This window comes from Rhyacophila brunnea, unplaced genomic scaffold (assembly GCF_057557595.1).
Source record: "Rhyacophila brunnea isolate RB1 unplaced genomic scaffold, BYU_Rbru_1.0 scaffold_22, whole genome shotgun sequence".
NCBI lineage: Eukaryota > Metazoa > Arthropoda > Insecta > Trichoptera > Rhyacophilidae > Rhyacophila > Rhyacophila brunnea.
The window spans coordinates 5892211-5913757 of NW_028232882.1; the positions used below are offsets into that span (position 1 = coordinate 5892211).

General features: G+C 34.2%; 2 protein-coding genes across 3 annotated transcripts; one reads left to right on the forward strand and one right to left on the reverse strand.

Moving 5' to 3' along the window:
• The first annotated feature begins 1329 nt into the window (after positions 1 to 1329).
• On the forward strand, positions 1330 to 10682 carry vito (nucleolar protein viriato). Its single transcript, XM_085949458.1, has 3 exons — positions 1330 to 1478; positions 1564 to 1669; positions 10116 to 10682. Exons 1-3 carry the CDS (start codon positions 1369 to 1371, stop codon positions 10626 to 10628), a joined length of 729 nt encoding a protein of 242 aa, XP_085805584.1. The 5' UTR covers positions 1330 to 1368; the 3' UTR covers positions 10629 to 10682.
• A 1536-nt stretch (positions 10683 to 12218) lies between these two features.
• Nthl1 (Nth-like DNA glycosylase 1) lies at positions 12219 to 21301 on the reverse strand. 2 transcript variants are annotated; one of them, XR_015070943.1, is made up of 6 exons: positions 20512 to 21301; positions 19353 to 19493; positions 18754 to 18924; positions 17690 to 17849; positions 14925 to 15567; positions 12219 to 12546 (listed from the first exon to the last, which is right to left on the reverse strand). XR_015070943.1 is itself a non-coding variant. In XM_085949457.1 (5 exons), exons 1-5 carry the CDS (start codon positions 21181 to 21183, stop codon positions 15317 to 15319), a joined length of 1395 nt encoding a protein of 464 aa, XP_085805583.1. In that variant the 5' UTR covers positions 21184 to 21301; the 3' UTR covers positions 13676 to 15316. The 2 variants fall into 2 exon arrangements, 1 of the variants encoding a protein (XP_085805583.1); XM_085949457.1 differs by lacking the exon at positions 12219 to 12546 and having other exon boundaries at positions 13676 to 15567.
• Positions 21302 to 21547: the final 246 nt, after the last annotated feature.

Consider the following 21547-nt stretch of genomic DNA (forward strand, 5'->3'; position numbering starts at 1 on the left):
AGATAGTGCAAGGAGAAGAAAAAGAGTTGTTAGAAAATAAGATGTTGAATGGCAACAATGCCATAATTTGACCGTTGGAGATATTGCAACGTCGCCTTGAAAAAAACCGTTGAAAGCGATTTTCAAGATGGCGTCAGTGTCGGAAAACAGTCAAGCAATGAACTCACGAAATTTTGTCCTCCGTAAAACAAATTATAAAACAATGTAATAATTATATAACATCCATGTAAATATACCCTGCCGTTATAAAACTAATTCCGGTGCGTTATTTTGTCCAGCCCAAATCCTAAAAAAAACCATACTAAAGATAAAAAAAAGGACAGTTTACCAGTTACTAACTAAAAATTGTGATACCAGGGTTCGAATTGAACTTTGTCTGAGCTAGACCGGAACCCTGGATTTATCATGTGGCGCCCCACGTTAGGCGCCACTTATCACTTCCCTCCATTTTGGTAAGAGAATTTTCTCAACTGTCACTTTGTGTTTTTTTTTTTTGTCTGGATTCGGGATGGAAGGTGGATAATTATGACACCGGAATTATGATGGAAGACGACGAGTTTATTTACGTTTATTATACTATATGGTTACATTTTTTTTATATTTAATTCTACAGAGGGCGAAATGTACGCGTTCGCGATTTTGCTGCTTGTCGCGATCTCCGCGCCATCTTGAAAAAATCATTCCCAACGGTTTTTTTTTCTTGGGCGACGTTGCATATCTCTAACGGTCAAAGACAATGTTGCCGGCCGACTTTTAACATTATTTATTTTCGTATTATTTGTTGGCTTTGATACCGATTCGGGCGTCTCCAGATACACAAAGACATCCCCAAATGGGGACCATACGGGGGCGTCACAGTACCTACATAATATACTTTGCAGTAATGTTGTAAACCTACAGATTTTGTTCAACGGCTTTCTCTCCATCTGAATGTTAAAAAATATACATTTAAAATCTCGTTTTCCTTTTTTTTAATGTGTGTGGACCAGAGTATAGATCTAATAATAGATTTAGTAAGTGGCTAACATCTATTCCTCGTAAAAAAACCCCATTGAAAAACTTTTTTAAGAGGAAGCCAATAACCATATCGAATTGTAAACCCAATGACTACAAATATAAGATTTTATGAAAAAGTAATTTATTAAACTAAATTAATCAGTAGGTAGGTAAGTAATTTACCATTATTTTTTGACAATTCAGTTGTAGGTTTTTATTTTAAATCATGAAGCCAAGTGTCATTTTATTTGAAACTAAAAAAAGTAATGGCCTTATCTCACCCCATTTTACAGCATTTATTATTGTGATTGGGAAATAAAGTTTTAATATAGTGGCACTAAAATGGCCATGCTCTTTTAAACGTCAACAAAAATGGGTTCGAAAAAGAAATATAAAAATGAGAAAAAGTCATTTGATAAACCAATAAAGATAAAAAAACGCAAAGATAAGGTTAATTTGGTTTTCGATGAAGTTAAAAGACGGTAAGAATTATACTTTAAATATATTGGTCTTATTTTCAGCATTAATGATGGTAGTTACAAAAAATAACTAACCTAACTTTTACAGAGATTTTCTCGGAGGCTTTCACAAACGAAAACTTGAAAGAAAGAAGAAAGCTCAGACTGAATTTGAAGAAAAGCTGAAAGAAGAGCGAAAGCGGATCAAGTTAGAGGTAATTTTAATATAATGGCTACTATTTCTGGCACTATCCATACCATGATTTATTTTAATTCATCAAACCATAGATATAGTAAATAAACCGATGGAGTGTTGGACTAATTCGAGAGTCATAATTGCTGAGAGCGTCAAATCACGTCATCGTGGTACTTTTTCATAACGGTCGATTCATCACACTAACTAATATCCCAAAAGCTACGTCTACATTTTGATTACTTCATCTTCAACGTTTTAATTCTGGTTTTAACGGAGTAGTTTTGCGCATGCTTTACGTTGAATGTGTCATACGCACCGCATCGACTGTTGACATTTGTACGTCAAATAGTTTAAAATTTTTCACAGTGCAGTCTTTTTATAATGCTGATTTGGTAATATCTATTTGGTACTCCATATCGCTATTGTGGATAAGGTGTTTTGAGGCCAAAAACCAAACCAAAACCAAATACAACCTACTGAAAAGACCCAAAATCAAACACAATTTACTTATTTTTGGTTTACAATAGGTTTTGGTCTCAAAAAACGGCTATGGCTTCCCCATAACCAACTGAGAAACCCGGGGTTCCTGCGGCTAGCTCAGGTGTCCATCGAACCCCGGATTCACAAAAAAAGTAGTACGATATATTTGAGGGTGGAATTAAATAAAACCACGTCTGTCTCGTGTAACTTGGTATTAGCTTATATTTTACACTTTCTTTACATGTTTAGGTTTTTACAATTAGTTACGCAGGTCCGTATATGTCGGAAAGGGGACGCTTACTAATTTATTTATTTTTTTAAACTTCGCGTACCCACGCCATTCGTAAAAGGGACTAGTGATTGGCCAAATCTTGATCGCATGATCTTTGATTCGGTGAATCACGAGCCTAACCCTGGCGCCGGCGCGCTAGGATTTCACGCACAATGTGCGGCAAAATTTATTATATTTGAATACTTATATTTAGTCTTAAAATTATCGCTTTCATCCATCATCATTTATACTTTTTAAATCAAATTAAATTTATCTTAATTACACCTCCGCCCAATATGCGATTTTCACACACTGGACGAAGGCCTTTACTTATGATTAAAAAATACTTACGTGGTTGAGCAAGGAATCAGATTAGATATTTTATGAAGCCGTTTATAGAGGTCAGGGTTACGTTTCGACTTATAGCTACTAAATGATTATTTTACACCGGGAGAAGCCCGCCTGTAACAGGGGTGTATCAATTCGCCCCATCTGGATTAAAGTCGAAAGGTACGCCCTGATCTCATCGGCCACCCATCCAATTCCTTCTTCATCCGTTAAGTACATGGCATGATAACAGTTTATAAAAAAAATTCAACTACAATCTAACTATTTTAACAAAAAAAAAAAAAACAACTAACTTTACGTATTGTTTCTATATTTATTTTAATTACTATTTTCCTGCTCAAAGCAATGCTCCTGAATAAGTCAGAGTTTGATTTATTTTCCTTTCTTATTATCATTTGTCATAATTTATTATTATTTTATTTTTCTCCTGTAAGTAATGTCGTGCGTTTATTTTGTTTTCGTAATGTTTTTGTTATTCTTCTCGTTCTTTTATACTAGTCAGCGGAGGGGTCGTGGAGCTATAGTCTTCGACTCTTGGGCTGTCCAGTTTTTTTTTTTGTATTCCGAGAGGCTACATTTGTAGACGTTTGGCCCTCGTTCGGAATTATTATTTCGTGTTACGTTTTTCTTCTTCTGGTGCAATAGGAGCGTACCTCGTTTGGCGTCGTCTGCCTTTGCAACCAGGGCGTGGTAGTGGCGTTACTATTGAGCCAGGCTCGTTCCGAGCAGCGGATATCTTTCTGTGGAAAGTTTTCCACTGATCTGCTGGTCTCTGGAGTATCACCTCATAGATGGACAGGTACTGTGTCTCCATCTGTTCCTATTACTGCGGGCAAGGCATCGTATAGCGGTACAACGGCCAGGCTCGTTGACGGCGGCACGGCTTTCCCACAGGTACTAGGATGGATTTTCACAATAAGTATCCTTTTCCCTTTCTTTTTTTTTTATAGATAGTTACACTTCGGAGGTACCTCTTGTTGTTTCACGATATCTTTCAGGCGTCACGTCCCTAGTCTCTCCATGAACCTGCGCGAGAAAGGAGAGTGCGCACTCTCCACACCATCAAGCTTTGGTATCATGAATTTTCGGCTACGCTGCCTTTGGATGCGCTTACTTCGAGAGGTGGCTCCCTTTATGCTTCCAAATTGTCTTCATCTGTATTTATTCTTTTTCTTTCTTTAGTAATTTATTCGTTCATTAGACTTCCTGTACTTTAAATTTATTCGAATTTACTTTATTAATTACTCCTACCCCATACATTAAATAGCTACTAATTTTATATAAAATCTTCCCATTGTACTTATGGTACTTACTATCACATTTAATATTTTACCCTAATACCCATAATTATTTTGCAACATTGTATTGACTGTATAAATCACATTGATATTAAAAATTGAAATATTCCACCCTCTCATTATATTTATTTCTGAATCAGTACACTTAAAACGGTGTAATTAACTTTATTTTTAGTGAAACCCATTTTATTTAAAAAAAAATTGTTGTTTCGTTTTACGCGCCCGACATCCTATTCCAAAGGCGCGCCGCGCCGATTTGCGGTGCCTCTCACGTTTTATTATTATTATTATTTTTATTTTTTTTCATTATTGAAACCCCGTTGAGAAATTTACGGCTTATTGACTCATTTTTTTTTTTATCACAAGCATACAATCTCTACTTTCATCCTCTTATACCTAATTTTAACGTATTATTAAAATTTCACTTATCAACTATAATATACACTTCGTCGAGTGATGCCGTATTATTCCCGTTCCGTTTTCGCTGTGTTAAATTTACGATTGGTAATTTGTAAAGAAATAATAGTGACGGTCGTATACTATTTTCCTCGTTTCTCTTTGAATTCAAATTATTAACACGGCGTAACTTTGAAACAGGTTTCGTGCTACTGTAGAATATCCTCTTTCCCGTTTATAAAATTGTTTGCGATTTTCAATGTTAATGTTTTCGAATTCATTCATATTTACTTTATTTGAACGGAAAGAATTGGCGTCACTTTGCGAAGTGTTATTTTTAAAACTAGAATGTACATTTTTCGTACTAATGAACTTAAGATTACAAGGCTCAGAAAGTTTGTCCTTAATTAACTTTATATCCGTAATTAGAAGAATTTCCGGATGTTTTATTCGTATAATCTACACATTTCACTTCTAACAGCAACTCGGCGTTCACCCTTGACTCGAGGGTTGGCGACTGGTCCTGCTTCATCTCCTCGTGGTCGAGCCTGCGCCCGCACAGCTTCGATTCATCTCAGCTTGCGCGCCTTTTCAGCCCTCTTGTGAGGCTCCCTGGCCTCGCGTTTCCTTTTTCTCTCCTCACCGAACATCCCGTGGTCGACTAGGGTACACGACATGTTAGTGATACCCTAGGAAAATCGGCATTTTGCTCGCCGTTTTTCGTCGTGAGTGGGCCGTGGCCTCTACGAGCCCTCCTCGATGGATACCGTCGATGATGTGTCTGGTCTCCATAGGTGGGATTTGTGCAGCCATTCGTCGTACTGGAGACGCGCTGGTGTTACGGTCTCCAGCACGACGCTAGGCGCGGTCAGCTCCGTATGTGGACTGTCTTCGAACACCAGAGGAGGGCTCTCCCGGTTTGATGTTGGAGACAGCACTTCTTCTTTGATAAGGGTCACGTCGGAGTCCACTTTTTAGTTAACCATTTCTTGGTTGTTCCGGCTCCTGGATCATAAACTTTTATTTAGCGTTCGCGGGCGTAAATTTTATTTCGCGGGTTCGGAAGAATCCATGCGATTCTTCGAGCTTCACGTTGCCAAGGCGCCATTGAGAAACCCGGGGTTCCAGCGGCTAGCTCAGGTGTCCATCGAACCCCGGATTCACAAAAAAAGTAGTACGATATATTTGAGGGTGGAATTAAATAAAACCACGTCTGTCTCGTGTAACTTGGTATTAGCTTATATTTTACACTTTCTTTACATGTTTAGGTTTTTACAATTAGTTACGCAGGTCCGTATATGTCGGAAAGGGGACGCTTACCAGGGGGGTGTATCAGGCATACACCTAAGAGGTATTAAATGATTTGTATGCAGTCCAGACTGTAGAAATCTGTTGGATCGACTGCTTAACAAAATGGCGGTGAAAAATGTGACCAGCTATCATAGATGTTATCCGGCTATATTGTACATTTATATTTGCCATGTGTAATAAATATTTTTTTTATTCAACGAATAATTACAAGATTTAGAAATGTCATACTTACGTAATTTTAAAACACTTCTGAAAAATATATAACTACTAGAAAAAATCTTTTTGAAACAAATACGACACCCAGCAGGATTGTGAAGGATTAAATAATTATAATTTATGTTTATTATCTCTTCATTCTTTATTAATGTTTCTTTATAAAATAAATATATTCTTTGAACCTTGTGTTTATCAAGTGGAGAAATCTTATTTCAATTATTTCCAGTTATTTAATTATCCTCTAGATAATTTATTAATATTACAGAGTTTTTATTGTGCAGCATGTTTATTAGGTAAATTGTTATAATTTATAATAAATTGTGACATATTATTTAATTTGTGATATATGGATGTTAGTATTGTTGCAAAAAAATACAATACCTACTATAAGTGATATTATATTTATATACATATTCATATCGTTATCATCATCATCATCATCATCAACTAGGATCAATCCACTGCTGGATGAAGGGTTCCGCAACCTGATTCTACTACTAGCAGTTAAACGAATTTGTGATAGTATACCTATTTCTATCATCCTTATCGACATCGACCTGAACCAATCCACTGTTGGATAAAGGCCTCCCTACCCTGATTCTACTCTTTTCTGTCATTTGAATTGCTATATTCGGTTGTATAATTGATATATCGGTTGAGTGGATTTTGCGTTAAAATCAGACAAACGGATAGACAGATAGAGATTACAAGTTTATATCATGGGCCAAACATAAATATACGTCAGTAAATTTGTACCTTAATCTCGATTCAATTTACTCTGTGACCATATCGTGCTTATTGATTTAATAAGTGTTTGTCGTACTGTATATTTTTATTTTTTAACATTTTTGATGCGTCATTTTTTTTGATCTAGCCTTTCTATTTTAAATAATAATGTGTAAATTATCATTTTCGTTATGTCATCTTAACTGACTTACAAATAAATAATTATTCATCATTCGCTTAACTCCAGATCATATCCAAAATGAAAACACTCATGAATCCATGAGGTATTACAAAAAAAAAAAAAAAAACAATGTGACTTTCAACAGATGGCACACCGATCAGGAATCAAACGTACTAACCATACGTACTCTGCTCTGAGACATTCGCAGCAAAGAGGTTAAAATGGAATATAATAAATACATCATAATATTTATCCTATGAAAATAAGTTTATTAGGTCGAGAGTTCTTATTTTGAATATTTATATTTTGTTTAATGGATTTTTCAAATGTCAAATGAATATGAAACAAAACACAACCGGATTGGTGAAAAACACATTGAAATCTACTAAAACGTGTGTGAAATTAAATACTTTTCGTAATAATTGACTAGTAATAATTATTATTAGATAAAATTTATTAAATAATGTCAAAGGATAGGTGTGCAGTAAAAGGGTGTGATAATTTACCAACCACGAGTAAGAAGAGTTAATAAAACATGAAACGGTGGTGAAATTCTGTCGATCCTAAAGACTAAGGTGGGCTGGACACGTTGAGAGAATGCCAGGACGCCAAAAATCATGACCAAGTGGATCCCACAGCGGAAACGGTCTAGGGGCAGACCAAAGAAGAGGTGGGCTGACTGTATCGAAGAGGACTGGAGAAAGATGGGGAGGGCTGGAGACTGGAGAGGAGCAGCCAGGGAAAGGAGCGTGTGGAGGACAATTGTAGAGGAGGCCAAATCCCGCCCCGTGATGTAGTGCCGAGAAAGAAGAAGAAGAAGGTACCTACCTATTTATATATAAGGATAAAAATTCTCATGATTTTTGATAAATTTGATATTTTAAGGGGTACTTTAAATAAACTAATGTGTTCCTCAAAAAAACGATTCTCTAGCGAGAATCATAATATAACACTCTTTAAGAGTAAATGACATTTTATCATTTTGAACCTTGAATATATAAAATAAAACTACATGAATTAATTTGTGTAAGTATTTAAATTAACATGGCGTTAATCGTCTATAATGAAAATGTACCTATTTATTTTTGCAATGTTTTCCGCTCATTTATCAGTGTACATAGTTTCAATATTGCATTGCAAATGGAATTATTCCAATTAAATGCTATCTCATTTAATATAAATTATATAAGCCTTCAGTAAAATTTCTTGTGATTAATTGAAAAATGTTAAACCTTACTTTGATTTAAGATTTTATTGAATTTGTCATATTACATTCTGTTTTCGATAATCTGATGATATTTTGTTGTAATATTATGTATTTATATTTTTATTGTATATGCTGTTCTGTGTATTTCAAAAAATAAAATGTCAAACATATAATATTTTTTTGTTTTTAATTCCCGCCTAAGTCCCAGTCCAAGATTCTAGCCACTTTTTAAAACAAAGACCTCCAGTTCAAGATTCGAGTCATTTTTTAAAACGAAGACCTCCAGTCCAAATTAGAGAGAGATATATAGAGAATGATTTTGAACCACTTCTACACATTGATGTGGCTTATCTGTAGTATATAGTATATTAGTCTATGACGCTTACTAATTTATTTATTTTTTTAAACTTCGCGTACCCACGCCATTCGTAAAAGGGACTAGTGATTGGCCAAATCTTGATCGCATGATCTTTGATTCGGCGAATCACGAGCCTAACCCTGGCGCCGGCGCGCGAGGATTTCACGCACAATGCGCGGCAAAATTTATTATATTTGAATACTTATATTTAGTCTTAAAATTATCGCTTTCATCCATCATCATTTATACTTTTTAAATCAAATTAAATTTATCTTAATTACACCTCCGCCCAATATGCGATTTTCACACACCGGACGAAGGCCTTTACTTATGATTAAAAAATACTTACGTGGTTGAGCAAGGAATCAGATTAGATGTTTTATGAAGCCGTTTATAGAGGTCAGGGTTACGTTTCGACTTATAGCTACTAAATGATTATTTTACACCGGGAGAAGCCCGCCTGTAACAGGGGTGTATCACAACCTGTACCCATTTTTCATTTGAAATCCGTCAAAATTATAGTACAATTTACTATCATACATTTTTCAAGAAATCATTCGGTTGGCAACACTGACGTGATGTTAAACAGAAATCCATCACTGATATAGCTATGTGCGCTGGTACTTTCATCACGAAATACGGCCATTTTGAAACCAGTTTGAGGTAGGCAATGTGCACGCCACGTATGTACAATGATGCGTTCATCTAGCGAATGAAAAAATGCCCAAATGCAGACGGCTAATCAATGCTATCGGCACATTAAAATCTGCCTCATTTTCATTCTATTCTGAGCTTGCGTCAAACTAAATTATTTTTTCCCAATACGGACATATTCTTCAACGGTTGATATAAATGTTTACGATACAGTTAGTAGTCCATATCATTTTTGTGGTCGTGTTATTTTGAGACCTAAAAACAAACCAAAACCCAACACAACCTATGGTAACCCAAAAACAAGCAAGCTGTGTTAAATTTTGATACCTATAACATCATCGCCAAAATGATAAGGTGTACTGTTAACTTTACCTATCATTTTTATTTATAGCTAATAATATACAGTATTATATAATATACATTGCATATGTGGTCGTGGTCTTTTGGGACCTAAAGCAAAACCAAAACCTAATAACCTACTGTAACCTAAAACTGAGTAGGTTGTAGTTGTGTTTATAAGTTCCGAAACTGATGGTTTCAGACAGGTTGGACTGTCTTCAATCTATGATTTCGGACCATTTTTCTTACTGGAAGATATAATATAGTAAACTGTATGCAGGGAGCAAAAAATAAGAGAAATGGATTATCTTCTAGGTGTGTCTGTAAAAGGTTAAATTCTTGAGTGGAGAAATATGGGATAAACTTTAGCATGTGTTAAAGAATACTTAGGTTATTTTCAATATTTTACGACTGTATCATATCTATTAAAATTTGCCACGTTAACAAAATGCACATCTAATATTGGTAATATTTTAGGACACCCGGGCATTGTATTTTTTGTATTTGTTTGGGTTTGACCATTATTAAGTCATAAAACAAATCTGGCTTCAAAGTCTTGGTGTATGGTGACTGTGTTTCGAATTTCTAACAAATTATTCTGTTCTGTGACTGTTTTCTATGTTTATAAAATTCTGTGATGTTTATCATGTAGTAATGTTTTTTTTTTTTTGCAATTTTAGTCAAAAGAATCTTATAAGAAATTGGTTGTTACTAGAAGACCAATACCCGAGTTGGAAGAATTGCTAGCAAATGAATATGAGTCGGAGGATGTAACTGTGAAAGTTGTCGAGCTGTCGACCAATGATTTTGCCGAGAAGAGCAATTGGATTGGAGAGAATAAGCCTCAAAGTGAAGACGATGAGAGTTCAGAAAACTCAGATGAAATGTCCGATGATGAAATACCAGGGATGGAACTAAAGGAGAAATCAAATAAGAAAACTTCCGAGAAAACGGATGACACTCAAAAGTCAAATAACAGTATAAAGTCATTCAAATCCAAGAAGGATATTAATAAGATGATCAAAAAAGAGGCCACGAAGAAAGTACAAAAGAGTAAAACCTTCCAAACTAAAAACAAAATGGAGCAATTGAAAAATAAAAAGAATTCGATGCGAATGAAGAACCAGAGAAGAAAAACAGCAGATAAAAAAGGAAAAGCCAGGCACAGAGGTCCCAAACCAAATCATGATTAATGTAAAAAATATATGACATTTTTGAGTATTAATAAAATTATTCTACTTTTTCAATTGACTGCTTTTTTTAAATATCCTTTCATCATCTGATATGTCAGGTATGGCCAACAGGTTGATCGATCGCGGCCGTATTCGTAAGTTACAACATCGCATCTTTTTATGGTATTCTGTGATCTATTTACGTATTGACAGATTTTAGATAAATTCAGTGTTTTGAATTTAAAAACACACTGATGAAATAAGATAATAAGTAACATGACTAGTAGACTGCCGGTAGGTGTATGTATGGCAGTACCTTGCACGCTGCGAATTTTATTGCAAAAATAAAAGATGCATTGATTGTGCCACCATTTATCCATAATAACAAACTTAAAATGTTTATGATTTGTATCTTTAAAATAATTGATTTACGTTAGTAAAATCCCGTTTAAAGCGGTACATCCAGAGACGTCATTTTTGTATGAGCGGCGTTCCGTTCACGGAAAAGTTCATGTCTTAAGACGTTATTGGCAGCCATCCAGTTAATGCTTCTACGGAGTTATTCATCTATAGATCCACCAGTATAAGTTGTCAGCTGAATGAGGGCGCCACATGCTTACATTTGACAAATCATTCAATACTTTTTATACTGTGTTGAGCTTAGTTCTAAATTCGAACACATGCCGATTTATGATGGTATATCTATAGCATGAATTTCATAGTTCTGTCATTTGTTATAATTATGTACCAGCATAAATCGGCAGGTGTTCGAATTTAAGTATTCAATTATAATATGTCAAATGTTAGCATGTGGCTCCCTCACTCAGCAGACAACTTATAGTGGTGGATTTATATCTGTCAAATATTTCGCATGTGTTATTTGACATACTGTCATTTATTTAACTTAAGGCTATACCTCAGTTGAGGCATGGTCTAAAAAGATCGTGGCTAGGCGATGCGCGGATTGCGGGTGCAAATGACGCATGCCAACCGAAATATAATTTCTCATATAAATCCAACATGCGTCCATTTAATATTCTGTTTATTGTTCTATTAGTAACAATAATAATATATTCATTGACATGTTTTCTTTTTAAAGTAAATGGGTAACGTTTTTAGTCATCTTTACACGATTTAAGAATTAATACCCCCGTCGCCATCACGAAACAAATTGACATATTGACACCTCGACGTTCGCTCTCAGACTGCCAGCGAGTCCAAAATTTCGTCGCGCCTATAGTTGAAAATTATTTGCCGTTTCACTGAAGCCTTAACACAATGGATGATTTTTACACCGCACAACAATCTTACAATCATATTAGGAAAATGGCACATTCGGTAGAAATTATCATCAAACTGAAAGCTACATTGTGGAATATGTATGCAATTTGTGTCAAGGTTTTCACTATATGCGGACTTACCTCTGTTTGGAATTGATTAAAGAATTTTACTTGGCTTGAAAGTATGGCGACATTTTTCTGGAATTAAAATTGATTTAAATTTTGATCGATAACTTATACATAAAGGTAGTTATTGTAGAATGCCTTCATACTACAAATGTTGAAAAGTTTTTGTTAATGATAGTTAATAAACAATGGAATTTTGTTTGGAATATTTTTTATTGACAAACATTAAACACACAATAATTAATAGGTACATACTAATAATATAAAAATATAGAATGTATTGTGATGGCAGTTTTGCAATTAATTAAATTAACAGAATCAATATACTATGACAAAAAAATATTTAAAAAATGAGTAAGTTGACATATCTGTTGTATATATTACACTATGATGAAAAGATAATACATACAAAATATTATAAGTATGTGCAAATGTATTTGGATAATTCAAAATAGACATGAGATGCCTTTAAATCCGTCACAATGGAACATAGAGACATCCTTAGAATGCAAGTAACTTAATAGCAGTGGCGGCTCGTGGATAAGATATTTGGGGGTGCTGCGGTTGATTTAAAATTAAAATAAATGTTTATTTGGATTATATTTTACTATTAACATCAAAATTAAATAAAAATAATTAATTATATTAATAATTAAAATAAAGAACTTTGCATAAATTGCTTGCAGAAATAAATTTTCACAATGTTAATAAATCATTATAGCTATATTTCTTTCCTCGCTCTGGCACCCGTGCTCACGCGCGACGCAGGAACGGGGAAATACTGAAAACGGACTGTCTGACCGGCAGTACGAAGCTGCGAGCACCGCTGCCCGCGCCCCTCTGTCGCCCACTTGAGAATATTCTATTGAAATCGGTACTGTGCAAAATTAAGTACCTACCGCGCTGTATGATATTATTGGACATTGGATGTATCAATGTGTGGGCGAGCTGATTACACGCTTAATAATATTGATATTTTCATATAATATATCGTCACCGTTCAGGCAAAAGTCACCAACCCTGAAAATGGCAGTTTTGAGTTGAGTATGTCACCCGAAGCGTAAAATTATGTTCTTTAAGATGCAAAACTCACCTCGGTACATAAGTTAGTAAAATTTTGCTTAAATCCGAATTATTTGTTTTTCACTAAATGACTTTCGATAAAATCTTAACAAGCAAAAGTCATTATAGGTGAATAGACATTATTGACTCTATAACAAAAAAAATCCTTCGTTATAAATATACAAGCAAAAGTCACTATACTATGGATGGTGAGTTTTACTGATGCTTCTTTTGGCTAACATTGTTCAGATTATTAACAAGCAAAAGTCACCAAACCATAATTTGAGCTACCTTGCCTCCTTTAAAACCCTCCAGTGGGTCTATTCTATACTTATCGAACACTAAATTGATAAATAGTATCAAACTTAGGGTAGGTTTGTATCAAAATATTAGCACTTATTGTAACAATTACACGAAGCCGGTTTTTATTGTTGCAATAAGTGCGATATTTTAACAGCAGCAAGATAGGTGCTGTTAAAATATAGCACTTATTGCAACAATAAAAACCGGCTTCGTGTAATTGTTACAATAAGTGCTAATATTTTGATACAAACCTACCCTAAGTTTGATAATATTTTTCACTTTATCACTTTAGCGGTCGATAAGCATAGAATAGACCCACAGATGTTTTAATTAGCATCAAAAAGTAAAATTACCTTAAAGAAATTATTAAGAAGACATGAAAAAATAATTTAATGTAGATAAAACCTTAAAAACATTAAAATCTGATTTTTCCTGCATTTTCAAACTTTCAAATTGCGATATCTCAAAACTATGTTTTTAGGGTTGGTGACTTTTGCCTGAATGGTGACGATATAATATAATATGCTTGGGGGTGCTGCAGTACCGCAGTGCATATGGACGAGCCGCCACTGCTTAATAGTATACTTTTTTTAAAGAGTGTTGGTTGTAACACAATTACACATGAAACCAACCGCAAAATATAATACGTAGGGATTGATTGAAAAAAATAACATGTTTCCTTAGGACCAGTGGGATGAATTAATCTGTGACCCAACAAATTAATGAGCTTTTAACCTCTGTTCTATTATGCAGGGCATTAAGTTTTTTGAATATATGAAAATCTAGTGTGTAACCAACATAATAAGGCCAGTATGTACAATACCGAATTATGTTTATCAAAAACCCACAGATTAGAAAATAATATTGTAAAAACAACTGAGTACTGTATTTAATAAAACCTGTCACATGCATGGATTTACTGGCACCAATAATGAGTAAATTAAACTATCTCAATACTAACTGATTACACGCAAAAGCTCTGACTGTCTCGCTAATCTCATTCATCAAGCGTAAGCGAAACGCGTTTTCATTGTATGGTGTTACTTGACAGGTTGTGAAAATTGGTAAATATCAAAATGCTCTGCGCTGTGTAGTTTTTATTTTTTCTGGCAGGTTCGCCACTATCATTCTACCGAGCATACGTCATGTTAGTTGCAATCATCGCATGAAAATTCAGAAGCCGTTAAACTTTTTTGATACATGCATGCAGTCTTGCAATGTACACGTGTTTACATTTGCATTTTATTGTTATGGTCACGACAATACGCACTGCCATCAGTAAATCCATGTACGTGTAAACGGACCATACCATCGTACTATATAGGTTTTAAACTTTTTCGTTTCACTGCACCCTAAAATATATAAATTGGAAATTTCCCTTCAGAATAAAATTCAAAACCTTAATGTTTTTGCTTTTCAGAGCTGCCAATTGAAAATTATCCCGTCAGAATCAGATACGGAACCTTTTTTACCAAGTTGCCAATAGAAATTTAAGTATATACAAAAATAAAATACGTACAGATTTCTGAATAAGATAATATGTGGCGTTTATGAAAGAAAAATTAATGTAAAATTAGTGGGTAAAATAAAGAACTATCTCCCTAAAATAAAGGATGAATGTTAACCATAACGATACGTGAAGAGCTGTTTGTTATTGCTTGAAAAACAGCATACTAATCTGCCATTGTGATCAGCACATAGAATTAAGAATTACATAGATAAGATAACAAATGAAACACACTTTCAATACCACTCCCATACCATATCAAAGTGTGTTCATGGTATATTTTGAAATAAAATTCGAAGATTTTATTTTTGTGAGCAATTTAAACAGTGCATTTCTCCATAGTAAAAAACTTAATAATACTGATAAAGATCATGGATATAATATATAATTAAAAAAATATATTTTGGCAGCATAATCAATCGATTAGATTTTTACTTTCTTGAAATACTTTTAGAATTCTTCGTAACAAATGGGCATATTTTTAGGTTAAGGCAGGATGAACACTGCGGATGTACAGGCCGACAAACTGTTTGGCCGAATCCAACCAGCAAGTGGTTGACTTCCGACCAAAGATTGTATGGCAGCCATGCTTGAAGCATCTCTCTGGTTGAGTCCGGTGTTTTAGTGGGTTTTGGCAGCCATTCTAATCTATTAGATATCCTATGCACGTGGGTGTCAACACCTGTAACAAAGTATAGTACTTTTAAAATAAACAGCTATTAAATCTGTACTTTGTAGCTGAAAGTCACATTTTTATAGTTTTTGCGTACTAGGGAGTTTGAAAAGTTTGTTAAATTTCGATGAGAATATGACGTCACAATTTATGAAGCAAAATCACTTGACATGTAATCATACTTCAAAAATTTCAGTCAGATCTGACACATAGTTAATGATTGACAGCCATCTGAATCGATCACTTTCGCATTTGTTGCAGTGATAAAAAAAGGCTAGTTTCGTGGTTCCGTAAAACATTTTTATTCAAAGAGCTGAACCGCAATGTTCCCTGTAAGGTGTGCGCGCGCAAACCTACCAAAATGTGTCCGCACAGATGTTTTCATCCCCCGCACAATCCTCACATAAAAATATTGTAAAAGAAAGTTTCCTTTGCCAGATTTTAGTTTTGCTCGAATGCACGAACCATCACATGCACAATTCTTTGACTCATTTTTCGGAAGGCGAAGGTCAAGTGCGACTTTTTACGTAGTTGAAAAATTAATAGGAAAAATATTTGTTGCATCACTCCATTTGTCAGGGTGAAAAGAAACACGTTTTTTATAAATGTTTATTTTGTATTAAAGTGTTTATATTGAATAAAAACAACCCAACATACAAATATATAGATTTAATATAAATATAAAAAAAACGTTCTGCAAGTTAAGTATTTAATATATTTTATCAACGAATACTTTTTTTTCTTTAATTCCTATTTTTTTTATTTACTTAAAAAATTATCGTTGTTCGTGTTATTATTAAGTATATCAAATCACTGAAATTAATAAATACCTTAAAAATATAAGTTTTAATGAAAAATTCTAAATTCGCCATAATTCGAAATTTTCGCAAAAAAAAGTCCCTTGAACATTATTTTCATATAAAATCATACCTTTAATTCGAATTTCGTAATTCGAAATTATTTCAGAGTCCTGGCATATAAAAATATTCAATAAATCGAAATAAAGTACACTATAATTATCATGAGCCAGTCATTGAAAATTGTTACAGGCTTTTAACATTGTAAATTACTTATTTTAAGAAGGTAATAAAAATAATCCTGACATTTTATGACCCATTAACACACACGAAACCAGAAATTTGGTAGGCACGTCTATGATCGTAAATGATATTAATGAAAATATGATTTTTTTTTTCCAAAATTTTTATATTTTTCCTCCATACATTTCATTATTCGTAATTCAAATATTTTTTCGATTTTCGGTCCCGTGGAATTCGAATTAACGAGGTTTTACTGTATCTGACAGGCCGTAGATTTTTAATGACACATGTTGAATGTAGAGGATGGCATGGATAATTTGGTGGCTTAGTTTTTCATGATTATTCAAACATGTCACTGTGTGTTTAATTTTTTAGATTATGCAAATCAATTGACAGTGGCTAGTAATTTGAGTTTAAAGTCGGACGAGATAACTCGCGAAATTTATATGTGCAGCCAGTCAATCACGGCCTCATAGAGCGAGAAAACTCATTGAAGGCATAGAACCCGTTGACAAATTTTTAAAACTATTCTTGTATACAGATTAAAAAATATTTTCATGTTCTATACATGCTGAAAACAAGATGTCCTAGTGCTGCACGGTTAATGATATATAAACAACTAGAGTTATATATTGTCTCTGTTCTAGCAGAACACACTAACTGGAGAATACTAGTTTTGAGTAATTTGACTTTGAAGTTGTTAAGATCTTTGAAATGGTCTATCATGTGAGTTTATTAAGTAATCGTAAAAAGGATGACTTTAAAATAAAGACTGTTTATTTATTAATAAGGTTTCCAGACGGTAAAGTTTGAAATAAGGAACATTTTGGTATAACTAACTCAATATGTATTTTTTTCGAATTAGTGTCTTCTGCCAGAGCAGTGACGATATATAATAAGTATTATATATATAAGTATAAAATGTACTTTAGAGCTAAGAAACAGTGCTAAATACTCTTGTGTAATATTGTGTTATTGTGACTTCTAGACCTTTTGGCTCTAAGGTACATAGATTAATTTGAAGATGAAGGGACAAAGAATGACAATGCAATAACAGATATTTTTAATTAAATATGTGAAGATTAACTCACCTATTCCAGTCACTTTGTTCCAAGCTACGCTCATACAGATATGCGCCATCTTTTGGCCGACGCCGGTCAATTTGCAGAGTTTTTCAACACTGTCAGGAATGTCGCCATTGTAATCGTCTTTTAGCGTTTGTGTAGTCTTCTTAATGTATTTTACTTTGGTCTGAAAACAATAATGATACAGCATATTATTTAAATACTGTGGGTATTCTGCGAAAAAGCACTAAGTCAAAATTTTGCTGTTTTGACTTAATGATGAGGTAATCTTATTAAGAGTACGCTCTATAGTCTACAAAAACACACACAGTCATATCTATAAAACTGGCGAAGATAATTTATGTTATAAGTCAAAAAGACATACATCTATTTAGAGAAAAGGCACTAAAGGGACTTAGTGCATTTGCTTCTGTCATTCTCAGGCTATATTCACAAAATTCTGCGTGCGAAACTGCACTCAGTCATACTCAAAGCAATATCGCAGAAAGGAATTTGCCTTTTATATATATAAAAAAAGCTAAGACCGTCCAAAATTTCAAACTCGATTATCTCAAAACTAGTATTTTTGACTTAATGCTTATTCGCAGAATACCCACGAACGTATATGTAACAGGAATGGTGAATCTATGATTTCTTTGACATATTCATTTGAATTTTGTATGCATATGCTACATATAACTTTTTTTACACTTATTTTAACTGAAATCTACTGAGTTTTTAATATTTAATTTATCTGGCAGAATGACTTTTTATTAACCAATATGTTTATTTCAATGAAAAAGTTAGTAAATCATTGGAACATATTAACACAGCCAAGAATAAATTTAAATCAGTAGGTCGTAGACAAACAAACGGACATCACAAACAGTTGAACCAAACGTGTGTCGAAAATATGCTGGGAAAAGTTTCGGCAGTAAACAGACGCTCTGTCAACACACAATTCTCTGGGTCTGTCTAAAGAATCTTGACAGGAAACTCCAATAGGAGAAACGTGGGTAACCATATACAAGCATAGAGCAAGAGATTTCGTTAGGCGAGGTTACAGAATACTACTAATGTTGTGGACATACCTTCCAAAATCCAACTGGATAGATGAGCTTTCCTAGTTCATCATCTGAAGTTTCGAGTATGTGTTCTATGGTGAGGCCATGTTCTTTAAGCCTCTGCATAGCGGCAAATGTCACCTGGTCTTTGGTTTGACTGGACAGCATGAGCGCTATTAACGATTGGTACCTCATCACCTGAAATTTAAATTAAATAAGTATAATAATTTTTAATTCGAATAGTGCCGTGAAAATGTTAATTGTTGATCATTCATTTCACCGTAGCACAGTTCTCCGTGAGCTTTCTTATCGGAAAGAGATATGAGGACAATGACTATGAGTATATAATTTATAATTAGAACAAGTAAGAATTGTCAAATGGGACATGTGGTGTTGAAAAGTCAACATCATTCAATTTCAAATTTTATTTATTTGTACATATAGTGAACATTACAAATTATTAATTCAAGACGTTCACAGTATGACATTTACAAACAAAGATATATTAATTAAACATGAATTAATTCATGAAACTGTTGACCCAGCAGCTATTCAAAGACAGTACTTATGTTGTGTGTGTATTTACTGCTATATCAAGATAACAATGATTAAATAGGTAATCGAACCTCTGGTGGTGCCAGTTCATCCGAACATTTATGGCATCCCATATCATCTACGGGGGCCCCTCCTCCTGCTCGCATCTGCCGGATGTTGTCTAGAGTCTCTTCCCAATTGTTTGGGCGCCAGTCTGTAGTTTTCTGCTTGATCTGAATAAAGCGGTACATTTAAATAAACAATGCTAATCAACCAAAACCAATTGTTACTGAAACTGAATGGTTTTTGTTTAGATTTATTTTAATAGTAAACCATGATTGCTATAGATATACCATTATAAATTGAAAGGTGTTTGAATTTAGAACTAATCTCATTACATGAGCGTGAGGTTAATTTTGTAAGCTTGGCCATATTCAATTTGATTTCAGATTAGTCAATTAGTCACACAAATTACAATAATTATTAATCATCCAGCGAGTTTGCGTGTTGTGACACAGTGCATACATAAACTTCTACTTTGCGAGCCCATCTTTAGTTACTTTGAACGAATATTCTTGGACCAAGTTGCAGTAACTTACACAAGGGTTATGTCAGTCACTCTATATAGGAAAATACACAGTACGCATGTCCGCCAGCACTAAATAACTAGAAGGTAGGTCTTCTTTGCCCGTCATTGGTGACCCTCACGGTGCCCTTGAAGTTACCCAATTTCGGTCACCAGTGATTCCCATGACAATCAATGTGTTTAGGTTTCCAAAATTTTCAGTTACCTACATGAACATGATTTATGAGGTTTTTGTGGATTTATTTTTCAAATGATTTGACGTGTTACGGCTTAAAGAATTTTACAGAGGTCGATATTTGATAATATAGTAGAACCTCAATATAACGGACTAATGCGGGTGAGTGTGTGTCCGTAGAAGCCGAAAGTCATTATATAAAAACACAAACAAAATCCTGTTTATTTGTCTTCGGATGATATATCCAGACACACCCGTTGTGGAGTGGCGTTAATGTTCGATGTCGATGTGCTTGGTTTCGATATTCCTACGATATAAGGAACACCCACGAAAGAGATGGCCCGATAATGTGCATGTGGACGCAGAAAGGTCAATATGTTTTAGTACAGAGAGAAGGCTCAAAATTGAGGTGTCTAGAGGTCAACTGTGCAGCCGGCCATGGATAAGAATGATCATATTAATATAGAATTTATACTGTATGAATTTTTACCTTATTTTTTATATCTTTTTCATATTCAATTTTCACAGGGTTACTTTTTTCATCGGGAGATTTTTTAACAGGTGACTGAATCTCTTTTTTTATAACGATGTTTTCAAAATCTTCAAGAGGCTCAGGTTTTACAATGACATCATTCGATTTCGGTGAGATTATTTTAATTTTACGCCGAGTTTTGGAAGTATTATCAACAGCAGCTATTATCGAATTAACCACTTCTTTAGTTTCAAGATCTTCTTTGATGGCGTTTAAATCAATTTCAAAATCGGGTTTGATGATTTGTGACATTGTGTCTTGCTTGCCTCTAGTGCTTTTAATTTTGGGTATTTTCACGTCTGACGTTTCTTCCGTCGTGCAGACATCTTCGCCTTCAGACTTCACTCCTCGTTTTCTCTGGACTTTCATTTTCGGCTTGTCAACTTTCGGTTCGAAAGTTGAACGCATGTCTTTCAAACATTCGCTCAAAAGATCTTTGTCAATCGGATTCCTTTTCGCACAGTCTAATTTTGCAGCCCTTGATCGGACTCGCCTCACAGTCGACATTTTCAAGAGACGGTTTACACTACAAAGACCACCGGAATCATTCAAATTTTGGATTCGATAAGAGGTTGTAAACAATTTTAACAAAGCAAAGACATTCCCTGCACCAGGTATATTTCGTAACATTAAAACATCTTGTTAGCATTTGGAATTATTATAGACGTGCATTTTATTTCACAACAACAACATAGGGAACAGAATCGCGCGAAAACATTTAAGCCAGATGAATTTGATTGTCAAAATTATTAATAGACAATAAACTTTTCGCTGTCAACATAACAGTCTGCCAAATGACGCAAATAATTAATTTTACTGGAGAAATTTATTATGAATATTACATTTTAATAAACCTTTAAACGAATTATTTTACTATTTTTTAGCAAGATTTTAGTCACTGTAAATTTATACGTACAAGTTGCCATTTTGTAATAGTCTTGTTCGTCAGATGAGTTTTCGAACACGACGTTATATTCTATTTCTAGCAACACAA